At 35.3% G+C, this 21,574-nt stretch overlaps 1 protein-coding gene across 1 annotated transcript in view; it reads left to right on the plus strand.

The window, feature by feature from the left end:
- rad50 (RAD50 homolog, double strand break repair protein) overlaps positions 1-15,455 on the plus strand; it is a 24,754-nt gene extending 9,299 nt beyond the window's left edge. The window contains exons 16-31 of the mRNA XM_028032055.1: positions 17-206; positions 1,097-1,223; positions 1,787-1,980; positions 2,420-2,530; positions 2,871-2,963; positions 3,161-3,274; positions 4,324-4,451; positions 4,609-4,710; positions 5,830-5,952; positions 10,849-10,934; positions 11,050-11,192; positions 12,149-12,282; positions 13,204-14,255; positions 14,362-14,409; positions 14,504-14,620; positions 14,801-15,455. Of these exons, the coding sequence (XP_027887856.1) occupies positions 17-206; positions 1,097-1,223; positions 1,787-1,980; positions 2,420-2,530; positions 2,871-2,963; positions 3,161-3,274; positions 4,324-4,451; positions 4,609-4,710; positions 5,830-5,952; positions 10,849-10,934; positions 11,050-11,192; positions 12,149-12,282; positions 13,204-13,390 (1,732 nt within the window). The 3' untranslated portion in view covers positions 13,391-14,255; positions 14,362-14,409; positions 14,504-14,620; positions 14,801-15,455. The remainder of the gene's footprint in view (positions 1-16; positions 207-1,096; positions 1,224-1,786; positions 1,981-2,419; positions 2,531-2,870; positions 2,964-3,160; positions 3,275-4,323; positions 4,452-4,608; positions 4,711-5,829; positions 5,953-10,848; positions 10,935-11,049; positions 11,193-12,148; positions 12,283-13,203; positions 14,256-14,361; positions 14,410-14,503; positions 14,621-14,800) is intronic.
- The last annotated feature ends 6,119 nt before the right edge of the window (positions 15,456-21,574 follow it).

Below are 21,574 nucleotides of genomic sequence, written 5' to 3' on the forward strand. Positions count from 1 at the left end.
ATTTATTTTTTTGCAGACAGGCCATTGTACAGTCTCAGGAGAAGGAGTTGCCTGAGCTGAGAAACCGACTTCAGACTGTGAACAGAGAAATCGAGAGGCTCAAGGCAGAAGTAGAAGAACAGGAAACGCTGCTTGGTACCTTAATGTCTGAGGAGGAAACAGCCAAGGCCTGTCTACAAGACATCTCTCTGATGGACAGATACTTGGTACCACTGTTCCCTCTGCATCTTCTCATCACCTTAGCTTTTCTCTGGTTCATGCACATTTCTAACAGACGCCCAGCTAATCTCCTCAACAATTAGTATAAACATTCTAGCCTTTCGCCTCCATTACATGAAAATCTTTTGCTACAAGGGCAGATCTGATCCTTCTGAGAATCAACCAAGATTAATTTGAGATGTCTGTAACCAAAGTTGTCATTTGAGTCTTTTTAGATCAGGTTGATTTTCCCATCCAGCCAGTCACCACAGATCCACTTCATAATGTTAAACATTTCATTTGAATCTTGCTTTTTGTGTCATTTTTAAATAAGAAAAGCATTTTAATAACAAAGTTAATAATTGGATCCCAAAAGGTGCTTAATAGGAGATTTTGTTTTACAGGATTTAAACTGGGTGAAGCTAAAACTATGCCACTCAATGAATCCTGAGTAGAACATATTTACAGACAAAGGTTTTTTATCTTAAATGCAAAATGTATATTTTTTTTCTAGAGTTTTGATGTAATAATTTTTGCATTCCTTAATGAAAAACAACAAAGTGGTGCCGTTGTTGAACCAGTTTTCATAGACTGGGCCTGATGCTGGTGCAGTTGAAACAAAACTGGTTTTAAGTTTGACTGCATTTCCATTAAACAAAGAGAGAGCAGGCTTTCCAAGCAGAATATGCCACTCAACAAGAAAAGGAGTGTCATTCACTCAACCTCTCAGTGGGTCAGAATGCCATGGCCTAAATGTGTATATGTATATTTTTTGTGTGTTACTGTTGACTGTTAAACAATTTTCCCAAGCTGTGTTTGTTTAAAACATAAGTTGTCAATTTTAAATGCAGACCTTCAAGCGTCATGTGTGCTAATTCATATATTTGTAAATTTGCAGATGGACCTTAAAGAGCTGGACAGAAAAATTGCTCAGCAGGCAGCTAAACTCCAGGGAGTAGACCTGACTAGAAACATTCAGCAAGTTAGTCAGGAGAAACAAGAAACCCAGCACAAGCTGGACATCAGTAGGTTTTCCTCATTCACAAACTTCCACAGTGCATTACAGTTTTAATGTTTTAGTTTTGCTTTTATTACTTGCTTAATTGCCCTGACTTCAACTACTATTTAAAAGCTTAACCTCAAGCATGCCTGCAAGCAACATTACAGCACACAGTTTTAATCAAGTCATACTTGTTTATACAGAGTATTGTGTAATACAGTGTAAAAACAAAACAAAAAAACATTTTTTTGGATAATTTTATAAAAAGAAAAACATTTTGTCAGATTCTAACTATAATGTTTAAAAAGGAACATTTTTGATAATAGTTTTTTTAGTATCTTAAAAAGATATTTAGCTTACAAATGTGTTAGTTAAAAGAATCCTCTTAGAAATGTACACTCATGCAGATACCTATTAAATTTATTTATTTTTTTAAACAATACTCTAAAGCAGAACCTGATGAATCTTTTTTGCACATTAGCATCATGCCTTAAGAATCAAAGTTGATCCACTTTTGATTCAACTCTTTGTCATTAGCAGATTGTGTCATAAAATTGTTTTTCTGTCTCTGACACTGTCTCTTTCCAGCCTCTAGCAAAATGGAGCTGAAACGTAAGCTGATTCAAGACCAACAGGACCAGATTCAGATCCTGAAAAGTGCCGTAAATGAAACAAGAGCAGAGAAGCTGCAGCTAAGCAGCGACATGCAGAAACAGCAGCAGCTGGAGGAGCAATGTATTGACTTTACTGCAGAGATTCAGGCTTTAACCAGAGACATTAGGGTAATTATTATAATATTCATGTCTTTTATTCTCATGTACTTTTTACAAATTTGATAACACATCATTTTGTGCATACAGACCAATTCAACAAATCTGAATATTATTGAAAAGTTACTTTTCAATAACTCAATTCCATAAGACAAGCATATTAAATAGAATAATACACAGTTTAATGTTTTTAAGGTTTATTTCTTTTAATTATGATTATTTTTCACTTATCTTATGAAAACAGCACATTTTAGGTTAGTATATTATATCAGACCATTTCTTTATTAAAAACATATTTCATACAGAAATACTGGCTTAATGAAAAGTATAAGATCTGCTTAAATGTTGTTTTCTAAAGAACAGATATATTGTTCTTGTGACAATACAATTTGGTATTTGCATATTATGAATTGATTTTCCAGTAATATTTGCCAACAATTTTTTCATACAGGAAGCAAAGGAACAACTGTCACCTCTGTCTGCTGCTTTGGAAAAGCTGCAACAAGAGAAACAAGAGTTAATGGAGCATAAAAGAAAGAAACAGGAAGAAGGCCAAGAGAAGGTTGATGCTTACTCATGTTCTCGTCTCAGTCATCTCCAAACTTTTGGTGTTTGTCTCTAACACGTGATGTACAATGCAGATTCTAAACTTCTTTCTCTGACATTCTTTTCTGTTTTTAGTAACGCTGTCATGTCACCTGTCAATGTTTTTTTGCTTTCCCTTAAGACTTGGTGATGTACTATATAGTAAAAGATAAACTTCACTTCTAACCTCTTGTGCATGCGGCTCAAGTTAAATATCTTTAACACTTTAAGTAAACACAAAAACACATCTATATTTTCAGCATTGTTTTCATTTCAGGTATTGTGCGTCTTACAATGTAATCACTGTTTTTTTACAGATCAATGGCATTAAAGAGAGGGTAAAGTCTGTCTCCAGTTTGGAACGAGATATTAAAAAATACATGGATGATGGAAGAGAGGAATATAAAGAGGTAATCTGTTCACTGATTTTGGTTAATATTCATTTACATTTTTTAGCTTTAATTTTTTGAAAGCACTGTAATCACTCACAACTTTTCCCTTAAAAGTAATTGCAATTATTTCTTTATTTTAATATATGATAAACCTTACCGACCATTTTTCTTTTTTAATTTTAACTGCATCAAACAACTGTTTATTCATGCTGCAGCAAAAGGAATCTGAGCTTCAAGAAACCAACACTCAGCTCCATGAGGCTGAGAAGCAGAAAGAAAAGATTAATAAGGAGATGGGAAACATCCGTCAGGACATAGATACCCAAAAGGTACAGACTTTTGGCTCATTATTTTTATTTTTAATATTATTGAGGTATGATAGTGTTAAAGAAGAACAGAAATTGGAGGTTAACAAAATGTTTGATCAGCCTTGAATGGGGAAGAGCCAGTCAGAAACTCAAAAATCATGTATTTTTCCAATCAATGAAAAATACGTGATTGTACCAGGTTGGGCTGACAATTGCTCTCATCTGTGTAAATGGTTTTAATGAGTGAAGAAAACTCAACCATACTTTGATATTTGATACAGTAAAGTCAGGAAAGTGCTATTCTCCTGGGAACTGCCAAGCCCAGCCTTGTTCAGTGGATTACCAGAGAGGGAGGCGTGATTCATCAATCGACAGAACTTGTCTCCATTGCTATAGTGGAAATATTTATTTCCAGTGAAACCACATGTGATACGTCATGGTCATGGAAACTTATTCTCTGGAACTGTCTGTGCTCAATTCTTGAGCTGGTGTGAAGACTTTCGAAGTTTTGGGATCTATAGGCATTGTAGGTTTTGGCATCTGTATTGAACCAGAAGATGCACAGGGATGTAATAAGCCATAAAAGTGTTTTTGATATTTTAATGTATGGGTAACACTTTACATGAAAGGATGTGCATAAGATTGACATGACACTGTCGTAAACATGACATAACACCTGTTACAAACATGAAGGAGTCTTCATGAATATTTGACTATTGTAATGAAGTGTCATTAGGTAAATACTTTTAATGGACCTTTAATGCAACTTCTTGTTGGATTAAAAGTCCTCATGTTAGTCTTATGCAAACCCCTTCAAATAAAGTGTTACCTGTAATCCGTTCAGGCTGCAATAGAACAAGACTTCCAGCAGAATTGGAATTTTTAATTCTTTAAACAAGTTTTTTCTTATTTTATAGTTTTTCCAAAAACTATAAAAGAATTGGTTTAAATATGTAATTGACAACTAATCTGGAGACCAGAATTGAGCCCTCAACATTCTGCTTTGGACATTTTTCTTTAACAGTGTTGTTATTATGTATTTGTTTCTTGCATATTTGTTATTTCTTCAGGTCCAAGAGCGCTGGTTACAAGACAATCTGACATTAAGGAAACGAGTTGAGGAACTGAAGGAGGTTGTAGCTAAACGAGAAACTCTTATGAAAGAGATGGGCAACATGCAGGTGTTGCAGCTGCGCCAGTAAGAGCACTTCACAATTTGTATTAGTCTGTTGAAAAACAAAACAAACAGTAGCACTTCAAGATAGGCCAAGACTAATAGCCTCTTCACTATCCCCTGAGTGGAATGTTTTTAGTGTTTCAACCCTCTCTATTTTATTTTCTGTGGATTTTTTTAGAGAACGTCGTGATGCAGAACGCAAGTTAGAAGAGTTGAAGAAGAACCGGAGCATCGCACTCGGTCGGCAGAAAGGCTTTGAAGAAGAGATTCTGCATTACAGGTAAAACTGTCATGTCAACTGAACTGAAACAGTATCAGCCGAAGTGTTTATCATCATATCACTTAGTTTTCATCTGTGGAACCCAAATGAAAGCTCCTTAGTAGCTTGGATATTCTTCTCTGTAGAGTAGCACTGCATCTTGTTTTTTTCTGGAATTACTTCTGTGGATTTACTGAATAGAACATTATATAGCTCCAAGACAAGTACCGTATTTTACGCACTATAAGGTGCACCTAAAAACCTTCAATTTTCTCAAAAGCCGAGAGTGCGCCTTATAATCCAGTGCGCCTTGTATATGGACCAATATTGAGCCACAACAGGTCTCGCAACTACGGTAAGCAGCCGCCGACTTCGTTTTCCCCCGTAGAAGAAGAAGCGCGCGGTGCATGCTGGGTTTTGTGTAAAGACCCCAAAATGGCTCCTATTAAGAGACACGCTTACGACGCAGAGTTTAAGCTCAAGGCGATGAGTCACGCAGTAGAACACGGGAATAGAGTTGCAGCGAGAGAATTTAACATGAACGAATCAATGGTGCAGAAGTGGATATATATTGTGATTGCACTAACATTTGATTTACCTTAACAGTATCAGACTGTTTTTTACGTGTTTATTGAATCAAGGAAAAGTTTCCCTCCACTACATGTTATACCTTGCTGTTGTTAAAAGATAAACTGTGTCACAAAAATACCACGTCACTTACTTTACCTCTGGGAAAATAATAAAACAGCTGTTTATTCATTTTGGGAATGAACGGAGTTTTCAGAACGCTGGTTTGTAATCTATTAACAAAGTTTGACTGACCTATCTGACTATTTTGTTGACATTCTCTTTAGCGCAGTTCCATCTAATGGATGTATAATGTAACCCCAGCCTCTACTGTAGCGTCTATTCTATGCGCCTTATAATGCGGTGCGCCTTATATATATAAAAAGTTTTTAAATAGGCCATTCATTGAAGGTGCGCCTTATAATGTGGTGCGCCTTATAGTGCAGAAAATACGGTACTCATTAAGTGGTAAAATATTTCTAAGAAGAGAAAGATCACTCTTTAAATTATTTCAAAATGAGTATTTTTTTAAAACTTCTTTTTACTATTTTTTTCTTAATTAAATTTTTACAGAAAAGAGTTGAGAGAAGATCAGTATGACAAAGCTGAGGAGCGCTACAAAAACAAGATGATCACCATGAGGACCACGGAGTTGGTCATTAAAGACCTTGATCTCTACTACAAAGCCCTTGATCAGTAAGTAACTGATTTGTTTGAATTACTGATTTTTTTTCCCACCAGTGGCATTTATCAAAACCTTACCCTTTTAACCACCAGTGACTGCGGTTAAATGTTATTCAGGCGTGAGAAATACTGAAACTGCTTGCACTTTGGAATTTTGCATGTCTAAAATGATGTTCAAAATAGATGCCATGTTGAAGGTAGTGGTTGTCCGTGTATTAGTATTACTGATCACACAAATATCCTCAAATGAAAGTAATAGCATTGGGTTTAGGTGGCACATGTTCTGGGCCCTGGTATTTACTTAACTTAAAAGTCAGGTAATAGATATTATCTTAAAAATCCAAAAAATTACATAATCACCATACTAAAGAGAAGGCATTCACAAACATTAGTGCAGAATTTAGTATGCTATCAGAATACTGATAGCATACTTAATGTATGGGTAACACATTACTCGGAATTCTAATAATTTTTCAATACACCACATTTCTGCACGCAGCATTTCACCAGTAATGCTGCAGAATAATTCCTGAAACACCTGAAAGTTTATAAGTGTATTGAACAGGATATGAAGCCGGCAGTGCATCAATCACACAGCTGGCACTTCTGCATGTTGGCCACCTAGCGCGCTGTCGCGGCTGCATCTCTCACTCAATCCGGACGATTTGGAAGGCGTTCTAGTAAAAAAGCTTCATCTGTATCGGGATTTATATTAACTCCCATGAGGAATAATTTATCTTCGGAGAACCGCATCAAGGTCTGAGTCACGTTTAAAAGCCACATCCAGTCCTAGCCAGTTTGGCGCCCTGGGCGAACCACTCTACAGGCTCCCCTGCTCCCCCCCTGTCAACACATTTGATTTGGGGGACATGGACATGTCAGTCGATATCAACCAGTGGATATCTGACTGCTTGTCATGAGATTTGGAGCATAATTATATTCTACAAATAAAGAGAAGGACTATGTACATTTAAATGTAGGTTTCTGGATAGGCCTGTCACGATAACAAATTTTGCTGAACGATTAATTGTCTCAAAAATTATTGCGATAAACGATAATATTGTTTGAAGATCTTTTTACACTGGTTTAATGGAAATGACGAGACGATAATGCTGATAATTAAAATGACGTCAATAGTTTTAATTTATCGTACGATTAATTGATTTATCGTTTATCGCGACAGGCCTATTTCTGGATGTATACAGTCACAAGAAAAATTAGTTCACCTCAAATATGTATTTCAGAAATGTTCAAATATTGGTTTAATCAAACTTGAGCAACAGAATTACCTTGTTTCACATTTTAAAAGATAGATACAAAATGCATTTACTAGTTGAGGAAAAAAGTTGGGCATGATACACTCCTTTTGTCCTCCTTGTCTGACTTCAGTAAAATGCTTCTTGTAACTGTATACCATTCTTTGTCATCAGTCCTAGTAAGATTGTCTTCCTAAGAATGAGGTTCTCTCAAATTTGTAAATTTTGGTAAGGAAGCACATGTGAGGAGGTTTGCACTCGCAGACTCTGATAACATCTGAGAAATGAGCGATCACATAATTTACCCATGCATGTGGGTGGGTTATGAGCATCATTGTGCAGTTTAATCAAGATGCAAAGCAAGCGTAAAAAGCCTTTTTCTGCACCCCATACATTCACGTCACAGTTTCTGTCTGAATACAAAGCAGTCTGTTTCAAGTTGAGATATTTAATGTAAAAATGATAGTGTAAATGGGTCATTTACCTTACAAAACAAATGGTGGCAGCAATATGAATGAAACTTTACAGTTGGTCGTTATAAATGGCCAACTAGAAATTATTCATATAGTTTTTAAAAGCTTCCACTATCAGACATGCTTAAAAATATGCACAAATATATATTTATATATGTATGTACAAATACAACTAATAACTCTTATATTGCAAAAAAAACTGAGATAAATAATTTGTAATTACTGCATTTAATACATTTGAAATTTTTAAGTTCATAATAAAAGCTTTTATGCACAACTTTTTAAATAAACACCATAATTAAGGGGCTCAAGATTTCAAAAGACTTAAAGAGCTGTTAATAATAGTGTCTTAATAATAGCAATTATATCTTATACATTAGAAACCTCTACTGTGTGACGCAGATGTGTTTTGGTAATACACACTCTTTACCACTTTTGCATACTCCTGCGTAGAGCATATTGAGTACTACCTAGGAAAGTGAAACTAAATAAAGAGGTAATTGGGTCACAGAATGAACCAGATTGCACCTAAGAGAAACGTTTTTACAATCTGTGGCAAATTTGAGCATTTTCTTGAATCTCTGAAGATGCTTTGATCTTCTTATGAAAATTAGTTGATTAGATTCTAAATTTTTAAATCATCCTTTCTAGATGGAGGTTAAACTACTTTAAACTTATATTGTGATTTGTGGAGGATGCTAAAATGTTTGATATATTTTTAGATTTTTTGTTAGAGGGTTTTATGATTTTGACATGAAGATATCCTTTAACCTTTATATCATATCTGTGTTTTTATACCACTGAATTTGCAGATTTATAATCTCTGCAAACTTAGTTTACTGAACTTTATTAGTTTTTTAATATGTGGATGCGCAGTATAAATGTCCAGTTCACAAAATAATATTTTACTTTGTTTGATTTCTTCTTAGTGTTGTATTAGTTTAAGTAATGGCTGAACTTGAGCATGCCACATCCTTTCCTATTCTGATAAATCGTTTGCACTGGTACCACACTACGTCAGTATTGTGACCTAGTTCACATCAGCAGGTCTAAAGCGTTTTCTAAGGCTTTAGCCACTCTTATACCAGTGTGACCGACTAATACACGTGGACAAAAGTTAGCTGTTAATGACCCACAATGGCCACTGAAATAACAGACAAAAGCAGTAGTAATGAAAAATGTACTGAAAATTAACAAAACAAAAATCAGACTTTCTTTTTAAAATTTGGTTCAACTGAATGATTAAAAAAAATCTAATGAAACGACCAGACAAACATTATGGTATTGACAATAATTTGACTATTGGCATATGTTAAACTAAAGTGAGACTTCTTAACATTGCAAATGTCGTCAAGCTTGTAATCAGGTAGTCAGCCTACTTACAGGGTGACAAGCTGTCATTGTGCTGTTTGATGACATGATGTGTACCATACTGAACATGAACCATAGAAAGTGAAGAACTGTCTCAGGATGTTAGAAAGAAAATCATAGACAATAATGTTAAAGGTAAAGGCTATTTGACAATCTCCAAGCACATTGATGCTTTTGTGGCTAAAGCTGCACATATTATTGAGACGTTTAGAGTTCAGTGGCAGTAGCCAAGGTCTAGAGAGGTCTAAAAGAAAATTGATGGCAAATTGAGAAGAAAGACAAAGAGCCCTGGTCACCATTACAAAGACATTAAAGGTAAACTCCACGTTTGAGGTACAGATCACACCATATGTTGTCTTTTGAGTCAAAGTGGACTTCAAGTGAGACGACCAAGGATGAAAAAGCGAAACTGGAATTAACTACAATGCATATTAATGAGCCAAAGTCCATTGGACAGTTGAGACAAAACTGGAGCTTTTGGGCGAAGCACACCAGATTTATGTTCACGGCTGTTAAAATGAAGCGAGGAGGGAGCTTAGTTATGTTATAAGGCTGCTTTGCTGCATCTGGCACACGGTGTCTTGAATCTGTGCAGGGAATAATGAAATCTCAAGACTATCAAGGCATTCTAGAGAGAAATGTGCTGCCTCGTGAGGCCTGTTTCTTTAACAAAGGACAATGACTATTCAAAAGCAACGACTGATTTTTGTTGGTGAATTTCCAGTAATTTATTTATTTTTTTATGTATTATTACTTTTGTCTCGTTCAAGTTATTTCAATGAAAATATGCTTAAACATTCTGATTGAGGTTGTTGAAACAATGGATGGAAAGCCCTAACTTCAAGTCCTGCAAGGGTTCTAGAGGTGATATAAAATGCATAGGTCCTGCTCTGCTCCTCTTTACTGCTTTGCTTCCAAAGTATACCAAGAGTCTTTGTGAAACTCTATTTTATTAATCCATGCTAGTAAGTAGTTTTTCTTAAGCATTTTCTATAGTGCTGCATCGTGCTTTTGCTTCGATTGGGAACACTGTAAATGCTGTATCACTCTTATATTTAAATATCCAATGTGTTTATTGATAACGATAACAGGAACGATAGCAACATTCCTAATATCCTAATACATTAATCCAGGTTAAGTTGCTTATATTAGCTTTTATTGAGTTTCTGATGAATTCATAGAAGTCCTTTTTTGGAAGATATATGTGGTTTCTACAAGGAAGTCAGTAATTACATCTGTTGACTAAGCAGTTGCGTACATAAGGCAGTAGGTCAGATTGTTGGATAAGGTGTCCTCCAGTACTTCTAGTTTCAACTTTCCTCTGTGGTTCATCTACCCCCCATATATGGTCATAGGAAGAAACTGCGTTTTGTATGGTTATCACTCGTCTGTTTAACCACACTGGACTTTTTCATCAAGTTGCTAGATGAAAGACAAAATATTTCTTGGTATCCAGGAAGGCAGCATCCAGTCTTCTGTTTGCATATCTTTTTTACAAAGATATATCATCTAACATGTCGGTATTAAATGAAGAAAAAAAAAATGTTGCTGCAGTTTTCATTTTGTAACCAAGATATGTGAAAGTCACATTTGCAGCAGTGAACTTGTTTAACCTATATTTAGGAATTGAGGATGGTGCATTTTTGTCATCTTGAGGGGATTTTATTTTATGAACACGTGATTGACAATACACTTGGTATGCCTTACTGAGCTTATTTTGGTATTTTCAATCTAACAAAGACAGCGTGCAAATAAAGCATCCCCTTTAATATTGAGTTTTACCGTTGTTTTCTTTCTGCTTTCCACAGAACCATCATGAGATTCCACAGTATGAAGATGGATGAGATCAATAAAATTATTAGAGACCTGTGGCGCAACACCTACAGGGGTCAAGGTGGTTCTCTTTTACAAATATATATATATATATATTTTCAAACTTATACAAAGTAGTTCCTCTCCAATATTTTCCTCTGTTAAGTCTTTTGTCTTGTGTCTCATATCTGCTTCAGATATTGAGTATGTGGAGATCAGGTCGGATGTGGATGAGAATTCATCAGCTGGAGTCAAGAGGAGGGTTTACAACTACAGAGTAGTTATGGTGAAAGGAGACACAGCTCTGGATATGAGAGGACGCTGCAGTGCTGGCCAGAAGGTGCTGACATTGCCAGTTCTGTATTTGTCCTGGCATGGCTAAACGTTATACATGTATAAAATATACACACGAACATTGTCAATCAGTAGCAGTCCATGTATTTATGCTGATGTGTCGCAATACAGGCATTGCATACAAGTAAAAACCGGCAGACGACAAATCCATTATCAAAGGCTATCACCACTGTGGTCCAGGAGAGATGATGCACACGTGCTTTTGTTGCACGAGACCATAAAAATATTTTTAAAGTTCTCCACAATTACTGTATGACAAGAAATGCTGATAATGATGAAATCAGAGGGAGCAAGTAATGGAGATATAACAAGCTATTCCGATGTATAATCTTGCCCTCTGCAACACCTGATAGTGTATAGTCATCACAAGAGCAGGGATTTAAAAATCTTGGTAAACTATAGATACAAATGTCAGCAGCTTGTTAATTTTGTGTCACCTGCTGTTGTCCTGCCAAGTGTGTGGTAATTATAAACACTTTGATATTCAGAGAGAAGTTCTTCTCCACTCCTTTATTGCCCATATTTGGCATGAATTTAGGGTCAAATTAATTGAAACACTCCTTATCATTTCCTAAAACCTAGCATTCTCATAACATAAAGATCTGCCTTTCAGCTAATTAAAATATTTGTTTGGACATTTTACAGGTCAAGTTGGAAAGAAATATAAAATCTCGATTTGAAAGTTTTAAGTTGTAGTTTAAGACTACCTTTGAAACACATAGTACACTCATATAGTTTGTGTGGTTTTTTTAGACTGTTTAATATTTATAATTCTATTCTGTACCAAACTGTAGGATTTAAACTTAAGTGTATACAAAATTGTGACTTGTAATCAGTTAGCATATAAGCAACACAAGAACAACAGAACCGTTATGTTGTATCAGTGTAGCTGCTCTGTATAATCAGTTCCTCTTTTTCCCAATCATGGCCATTCCTGTGCAGGTGTTGGCGTCCCTGATCATCCGTCTTGCCCTGGCAGAGACTTTCTGTCTGAACTGTGGGATCTTGGCCTTGGATGAGCCCACCACCAACCTGGACAGAGAGAACATCGAGTCCTTAGCACATGCCCTTGTAGAGTTAGTGCTGTTCATGTTTTTGCAAAACTTTAAATCCGTACCTGAAGCTGTATCTAATGTGATTAGAGCTGCAGAATAACTGTCAAACAGTGTGCAGTGACAAGATCGATTAAAATTAACTCACATTTTCTTCACTCTTCTTTCTTTTTTTGTCCTTGTGATTTCTCCACCTAGCTTTTGCATTATAGTCTGTATCAAGTGAAGACTTCAGCGGCAGTGAAAATCCATCCAACTGATGGTGTACACAGTTGTGTTCAAAATAATAGTAGTCCGGCTTACCAGCAAGAAACCTTCATCAAGTCATTATAAAGAGCATAGAATTAATTGAGCAGCATCCTTATTCCAGAACAACAAGATTGACATTATGGAGTGTTTTCAACAGAAAAATAGCTGAAACTGTAATATTTTTCACCTTTAGTTAATTGTTAACATTTTAGATCAGGTTTTATTTTTATTTAATTTGGAAAGTAATGCGCAGTGTCTTTCATGTATTAACAGATATGGAAATAAATCCCTTTACAATTTTGAGGTTGCCGTTTTTTAAACTCACTACTATTTCTTTGAATACAACAGTAACAAACCAAGTATTAAATCCAGGTCGTGTTTAATAATAGCACACATTGATATTGTAATGATTTAGATTTGATATACTGTGCTATCCTAACAGTGCATGTGCACTTTTCTTTTATAGTGTGAACCTTTTCTGATTGCGAAACTTTTTACAGACACTTTTTTTAAGATTGCAAATGTGCAAGACTGTAGAGTAAGAGTTGTGCAACATTAATCATCTTTCAACAAAGCAATCACTGATCACTGTTTCCCTTTCGTTAGATTTAGAGATTATCAACTTTGCATTGCTTTTAAAGTTGCGAGTATTAAGCATGTTGTACTTAAGCTTGATCTCTTTGCTGTGCTCTCTAGAATCATCAAGAGTCGTTCTCGTCAGCGCAATTTCCAGCTGCTCATCATCACCCACGATGAAGACTTTGTAGAGCTCCTGGGCCGCTCTAGCTACATCGAGAACTTCTACCGAATCCGCAAGAACCAGGACCAGAACTCCGAAATCAACAAGTGCAGCATCTCCTCTCTCTCGTCTTATCTCCATTAAAAAACTGACTGTGTTGCATAGCTTTAAAGGTTTTTAGTAACACTTCATTCTTTGATTGTAGTTGATAAAATTCACACTGTTTGATTTACTCTCTCTTTGCTGTGAAATGTTTAAATTACAATAACTATATACTATGAACAAGAGCTTGAAAAAAACTTTTTTTTTTTCAATTTACTTGAATAAATGTCAAAAACACTAAGTAAGAAACTGAAAGTACAAGTTATACATATGACTTCCATGTCTGCACGATTCACCGATTGCAGAGTTGTATTAAAGAAATTTAGCATGCCTTTGTTAAGAAATGAAAATAATTTTTAAATGATCGAATGCTTTCAGATAGAAAGCATTGATAGTTTGTGCTTCAAAATCTGAGACATTGCAGTTTACATTTCCTTGCTTCATTTTCAAAAGTTTGACATTCTGGTATTAAATGTTCAGAATTACTAAAGCTGGAATGATTTTTTTTTTTAACACAAACTCATTTTAGATATTTCACTTTAACAGCTAAGAAGCCATCAAATTCAAAGAAATAGTCAAACCACAGCTTATCTCATAATCACTGCAGACGACATCTCGTTTTAGCAGTGAAGAAACATAACTAGAGGCGTGGACAAACGGTGTATAAAACCAACCACTCAGTCAGAGCAACTTCAAGCTCACAGCTGAACAACCAAAGACAACTTCAGAGACTCCTTCTCGAGACGTCCTCAACCTGCAAGCAACCATGGTGATGGCAATACTTCTGCTGGTGTGTGCTGTGGTTCAGCTGGTCATCCCAGCTCCTTCTACCTCACCTGATCTCACACACCTCAACCTCAACCACATTATTGCAGAGGCTCACAAATGTAAAGACATTTTTGCCAAAGTGAGTTTTCTCTTTTTAGTTTTCCTTTTTCCAACAGTTTACGACTAACTTGAAGTTTTAAAAGTTGGCAGCATGTTTGACTAAACTTATTTTCTCTTTGTGATAGGAGTTGTTTGTGGAGGACGTGCAGGATTTGGTTGATGCCGGCTGTAATGTAAGAAGAGTGCTTCATCATTTGAAACATACTTAAATTTTCTTCAAGAATGTTGAAAATGTACTTACATACTTTTCAATTACTTCCCATGTAGAGTGACTTCTTTTGCAAAGTGCACATGATTCTGTCTAAGCATGAGAAGTCTGAAGAACCCAAGAAGAAGGAGCTATCACTCGTGCGCTACTTGGGCACATACATCAACAATACACATGTAAGTTTTTTAATTTGTCTTGAAGGTTTGGATTTTTATATAAAAACAGATCATATGTGTGTTTTAGCCTTAGCAATAGAGTGGATTAACAAACACAAAAAAATGACTGATGCAGCTGCAGAAATTAGGGTGAGCAACGTTGTTGTGCTGCTTGAATGAACTGGATTTCTTGTCATTCAGATCGACTGTGCAGAGGTGCTGAAGACGGTGAAAAACTCAACTGTAACCAGGCCAATCACTGTTCTGCTGGATAATGTCACCAAATGTAGCAAGAAGAAGAACTTTAGGGTATAGTAACTTCAGCACATGGAACCTTTTCGGCATTTGCTGATCTGCATGTACAAATCCATTGTAGCTGTGTCTTATAAGGTTTATTTGCATTTTTACATTTTCTGAAAGTGGAAATTGTGCATGTAAATTAAATGAGCACCATGATATGAGAAAATTAAGTTTAATGCTGTGGTTTAACTTTTGTGTAGTATTTTAGTTGAAAAGTTGTTTTTATTTTAAGATGTTCCATCTTATTTATTTTTTATTTAATTTATCATAAGACAATTTATTTATTGCACAGTATTAAAATCAGCTTTAGAGAACATTAACTTATTTCTCATGACGTTCTCAGGCAAAAATGCTTGTTCTGCATAATTTGTCAGTTTTATTATAGATCTTAAAAAGATTTTTGAAAATGAAAATGTTTTATAAATTGGCATTTACAGTTTGCAGATACTGACTGTACTTTAGGATAATCAGATGGAATTGTGCTATATATTCTATTTTAATTTGATTATTGGATTTAACTGTATTGGAATAAACTGAATTAAACAAATTTGCAATGAATTGGATTTATTTGTTTTGTAAAGTGATTTTTGATTTGAGTGAAATAAACTTAATTGTGCTATACTGTATATCTTGCATTTTGTCTTGTTCTTGTGACTTAGGAACAACTGCTAGGTATGAAACAGGAATGCAAAAATAGGAAAAATATGACATTGCTGGAGGGATTCCCTTCTTCCTTGACCTATTGCACACCATATGTAACATTCAGCCATCAGCTCTTTGGGAATCACTTTGTTGGTGATAAAACTATTCATGGTGTTTTAAAATTAGTCAAGGACATTGACTTGTGTGGACAAGTTTGTATAAGTCATAAATTACTAAGGTAACTTAACAATTGAGGGAGGGGGAACTCACAAAATACTATTTTGTATATAAAAAGCAACTAATCTTAATCAGAACTGTATGTACAAGAATGGTGGTAAAGTTGCATCTCTTACTTTATTTGTATGCTGGCCTAGCCTTCTGAAAACTAGTTGCTTGTCCTATGACATTTGCTTTGTCCAAAGAGTCTGGGCTCTTGGCTGTTGAGAAAAGATTGTTTCCTAGAGGTGTGGCCTCTTTTGAGGTTTTAAATTTTACCCAATAGCTAATGTTTGCCTATGTAGTTCACCAATTCGACACTATGAAGCTTAGCAGAAATTGAATGTGCTTTAAACAACCATCTGCCACCGCAAAGATAGAAGTGCAGGTGTTACAGAAAAAACTGACCCATCATTTTCTGTGAACGCAGGGGGCAATGGCGCAATTATTCTGGCTAGAGTAATCTGTGACTAGTATGATTTTAGTTATTTGAGGGTTAAATATTATTATAAATACACCCAGATTGTTGTGATGAGGTGGTACACCTCTGAAAAATAGTTGTTTAAAACTCTGACATTATTTATTATCAATGAGGTCACAGATTATTTTGGCCAGAATAATCAGTGACCATTGTGATCCATTTCTTAATCATTTGCCGATTTATTAAATGGCCACAGTTGGTTTACATATTTTAATGACAGCACACAGGGATTCGATTCGATGCGATGGTCATTGTTCAGCCTCAAACACAAAGTAATATATTTTCTCTGTCAATGTGATGATATAGGAGCCATAAATCTTACAATCCCAGCTGTATCAGTATTTGCACGCTAGCGCCCCCTGCGGTCACAGAAAATAATGGGTCACAGATTTTTCTGCAACACCAGTTCGAACATAGCTGTTGTTAATGTTAATTCAGCATTTGGAAGTGCAGCCAACACAGACTGAACAACTTTGTTCCCTTATTCCTCTGCCAATGCTAAAACTGCAGGCAGACTACAGACTTCTAAAACAGAGCAGAAAGTCGACATCATCTTTCCCAACTTCTCCTACAATCTGAGTAAAGGAGAGAAAGCCCTTACTACTGTACGCCATTTTCTTTTTAAGCAGAGTTACACAGCAAGGCAATGGTCAGGCAAATGCTGAGTAGCTATTGTATACTTTTTGCAATTTAATTCCTGGAGAGCTCCGGATGGCCTTAATTTAACTTTATAAGTCTTTTGTTTGCTAGGTTTTGGACATGAATGTTGCTTTTTGATTTTCCAGAACTACAAATATATCTATGAAAGGTGTTTTCTATCTGGATAACAAATAGTTAGTTCTGCATTGTACATCACTCATTCTTTTTGACAAAAAAGAAGTCTGTTCTGACTCAGCTATATCCGTGGCAAAAAAAAAGAAGTTACTTTTTCACTATTATCGCACTTTCATTTTCGAACCGCATGAGATTTCTTTGATGAGAAAGATCATAGACAAAGGTTCTTAGTATTCAGGAAAACACTAGAGCTCCTCTGATTTGTATCTGTACAAATGTCTCTTGCAGCAGTGCAAGACTGATACCCTATTAAAAATATTAAGACAAATAAAGAACCTGCTGTAGCTTTGTAACAGTTCACTGATTTTGTCTAATGAGGGTTTTGGCTTCAGAGTGGATTTGCCCCACATTGACTACGTGTTAACCTCTCTTTTTTTTCTCTTTTTAAAAACTAGTTATATTTAAAACCTTTGAAATGTAGTGGCTAAATGTAGAGTAATGTTTACAAAAGTATTATCTAGACATTTGGATGTGGCCTTTAGAAAAAGTGGGCATTAAGGTAAAATTAATGCAAGAAGAAAAGAGCCACCTAGTGGTCAGTCTGGCATGTCTGCAACCGTAATGTAAAATAAGTTATTAAATTTATTAGCTAAAATATTTCTCTGCCCCATTCTCTGTTTTGGAACAGCCAGATCTCTGATATATGATTCAGTTTTATTATTAAGGGCTTTATGGGAGAAAGAGAATTTAAATCTAAATTTAATTCTGGATTTAACCAGGAGCAAATGAATGTTTACAAACAGGATATTTTAGAAAATATTTATTTATTTTGTATTTGTTTTGTGTGGACAATTATTTTTTGGAGTATTTATTAATTATTAATAACCTTATTTATTCATTTAACTCTGAATGAGACAAAGGTTTTAAAATAAATTTCATATTATTCACATCTGATGGAGAAAATGATATGTCAAATAAGCTGTCAAATTACAAAAAGTGAAATATTACTAGACTCTTTGCTATATTACTGTTGGAGGATGGAATTAAAATTAAACATACTGAGTTAAGATTTGTGTTATTTTCTGATATGTAACTAATAATTAATTTATATATAACAAGACAATAAGGATAAAAGATCATCAAAAAATCCACATAGCACTATTGATAAAACATTTTTGTTAATAGGTTTATTGTAAACTGTATCTAACCCACACGGGAACAAAAATGAAATATGTAAATACATGATCCTTATAGACAACCTATAATCTAAGCATTCTAGATTGTCTTTTAACTTAATATGGTTAACTGCAGATAATATGGTCATAATAAGTAATTTCACCTGGTAGTTTCTTTTGGTCACCACAAAAAGGATTAGTTTGACAGTACTCACAGATTGGTCAATACTCAAGACAATAAAAAAGTTGCAGGAACCTGCAGAAGTAGAAGTCTTCTTAATTTTGTGTAAAGTTATGTAAATATGTTAATGTTTTGTCCTTCCTTTCTTTAACAAGGAGAGTTTTTAAAAAAAGCATCAAACCCTAAAATAATTAAACTAACGCCCTCTTTAAGCTCTCGTCAAAACCATACAGATGGGTTGTAGAAAGATAGATTTTGTGTTTATCAAAATGTTTAAAAGAAAAATGGTGAAAAGTTGACTTTGATTTGCCTGTACTGGACTAAATCAAGACAATCTTTTCTTTGTTATGACCAGAGGGAACAATTACATGTTATTTGTCCTCAGAGGCTGTTATGTGTCTTGAAATAGCAATGCAGGAACGTTTAGAAGTTCAAATGATAACTCAAATATTGATGATTGTGTAAATCATTCAGCCCATAACGAACTTCGGAGGAACCCTCTTCTCTTGTTGTGCACTCAGCTAATCGCAGCACTCCAGAAATGCATTTGTGTAAATGCTCTTCTTTGGCTGTGGGGAGCTGGTTCTCTCTCTGAGAGGAACATGTTTCACCACTCTTTTCCCTCCTGCCTGAGACAATGTACCCGTCACTCTGTGACTTGATGCAATGTGAGAGCTACGGAGGAGGCTTGTTCATGGTGGGACTCTGTGTGCCATTCAGCTATGTGTATCTATGCTACTGAACCGTGGCTTCCTCATTACTTAATAAAGAGAATCACTCTCCTTTTCAGCATCGCTTTTTATAGAACTGTTGAGGGAAAAAAATCCTCTTTGTGTATGCTTTTCTACGATAAACAAGAGGTTTTCCAAAAATTTCAAAGAACAGGTAAACTCTCAGATCAGTTGAAAGTAAAATGAAGAAAAGTTAAAGTTCTGCACATGCTTTAGGTCACCGCCGTGTTTGAGAACTTTCCTAAAAAAGTAGGCTGATCGCTGCAGAAATACCTTTTATTGATAAATGCTGTGATTCAAAAGTGCTACTATATTAAACCAGCCTTGGATGAGCTTAATTTCCTATTTATTCCTCATTTAATCCTGCAGCACACAATAGAGAAACTTTACTTATCTGTTTCCCTGGAGGCAACAAACATGTAACATTGGCATATTTGGAATGATTGAATTTTTATCTCTTTAAACTGATATATTATGGTGACATTACAATGCACTGTAAGCTGGACACATTAAATGAGACACATTAAATCATATAGTTTGTTCTTCTTGAGGACATATAAAAAACCCTAAAAAGTAAACAACCATTTATGTTTTTCATATTTTGTTACATTAACATACTTTTTGACATGTTTTGCTGGGTTTTACAATTGTATAATCTTTTGTGCATAACTGTAAAGTACAGGCAAAATGATCCGTGATTTTAAATTTAATGTTCCAGAAATTGTGTTTTTTTATATATTCATAATTATAACTCATCATCACTACTAATATATTTTATTATTGACTTCTTGAATTTTATTATTTTTTTGACTTATTATTTATTATTATTATTATTATTTATTTATTATTGACTTCTATTTTATTATTGAATTCTTGAATTTGGATGATGTGCTTCATTTGAATCTATTGAGACATTTTGAATATGATTTAAATATTTAGTATTTTATGTGTTGTGGATAGTTAAACAGCTTTGTAATTATGTTAACTCTAACATGTTTTACTAGTTATTGTCATTAAATAGTTGTTTTTGCCTGGCTTGAATAAAAGATACTATATTTTTGTTTATCTTTTTAGCCATAAAAAAAACGCTAAGTTTTTTTTCTTTTGCTTAGCATGCTCCCCTTTAACACTATGGTCCATCACATCCTTTATTCCAGGAAACTACGAGTAGCTTTTGTTTTTTAGCTGATCTGATGTGATGCACAATTTATAATGAAAAACATTTTCTGCAGCTCGCAGCAAGTACCAAGTAGTTAGCTCTGCAGACGCATGTAAATCTTTAAAGTGTGAAGGAGCCCATTGTGGATCACTGTTTGTATTTAGGGTGGCTTGATAAATTCATCGTTTTGTTAAGTTCTTCTCCTTGATCTGTACACATGAGGAGGAATACGTGCTCAGAGCTTTCAACCTCTGCTGCTTTCTTTATTGTGTTCCTGGTCGATTAGCCTCGGGGCTGTCTTCAGGGCCTGCGGGCCGGTGGGAGTAAATGGGGGAAGGGCGGGTGGCTGCATGTGCTAGGGGACCTTCTTCAGGGGGTCCCACTGTGGCCTGGCTCAGTTTTCATGTCTATCTTCAAAGGCACAACCCGGTGCAGAGAGAGAGAAGAGAGAATGGTGAAGAGACGACGACGCTGCTGCTGCTATTTTCCCAAGTGCCTTTAGCAAGCACTACTGGTGGAAAAGCATTCTGACACCAGGTTGCTCTATAGATACTCAAAGTAAACTGAAATATCATTTTCTATGTTTGTCAAAATTATTTTAAAATTAAAGTTTAACCAAAATAATACACACAATAACTGTATAATTTGCCCACACATGCAGTGACCCCATGGATCAGAGATATACAACAGGAAGGGAGTGATTAACAGTAAAACTGCCCTGCAGTTTGTGCCGAGCATGAATTAGGAACATAAATAAAACATGCAGAGAAAAAGTCTAATAAATAGACCTTGAAAATCTAAACAGGCAGGACTTTGAATGGGAGAATGTCTCTGTAGTGCAGAATTTTGCAGCTTCCTCGTGCCTCCTGATCCTCTCTGTAGCCGATCCTCTGGGCACGGCTGCTGTCACAAGGGTTTAGCTTCACATTTTTCAATCCAGCAGGGAAGCACTCACCTTGATGAGACCAACTTAGAAAAGAAAAGCTAAATCCAGACTGTCAAAAATAACAGAAATGTCAACATTTGACGTTTGTGTTTTCTCTAAATTTTTTTTCATAACGCATTCTCTTTCACAAAAATACATAATTTACTTCTCTTCAGATTGCTTTTCTTTTACTTTTTATATGTATTTTCTCCCTTCATCTACTTTATCCACTATTTCTCTCCCATCCTCTACTTCTGCATTCTTCATGTTCAGTGGCTTAGAAATGTACATGGACTCCTTGAACAAATTCATCACAGCCACAAACTTCAGTAATTCACACAAAGGGATTCATAGTAGTGAAACGGAAAGTTACGTGGTTTTCAAAATTTGA

Source organism: Xiphophorus couchianus, chromosome 11, assembly GCF_001444195.1.
Source record: "Xiphophorus couchianus chromosome 11, X_couchianus-1.0, whole genome shotgun sequence".
Lineage (NCBI taxonomy): Eukaryota > Metazoa > Chordata > Actinopteri > Cyprinodontiformes > Poeciliidae > Xiphophorus > Xiphophorus couchianus.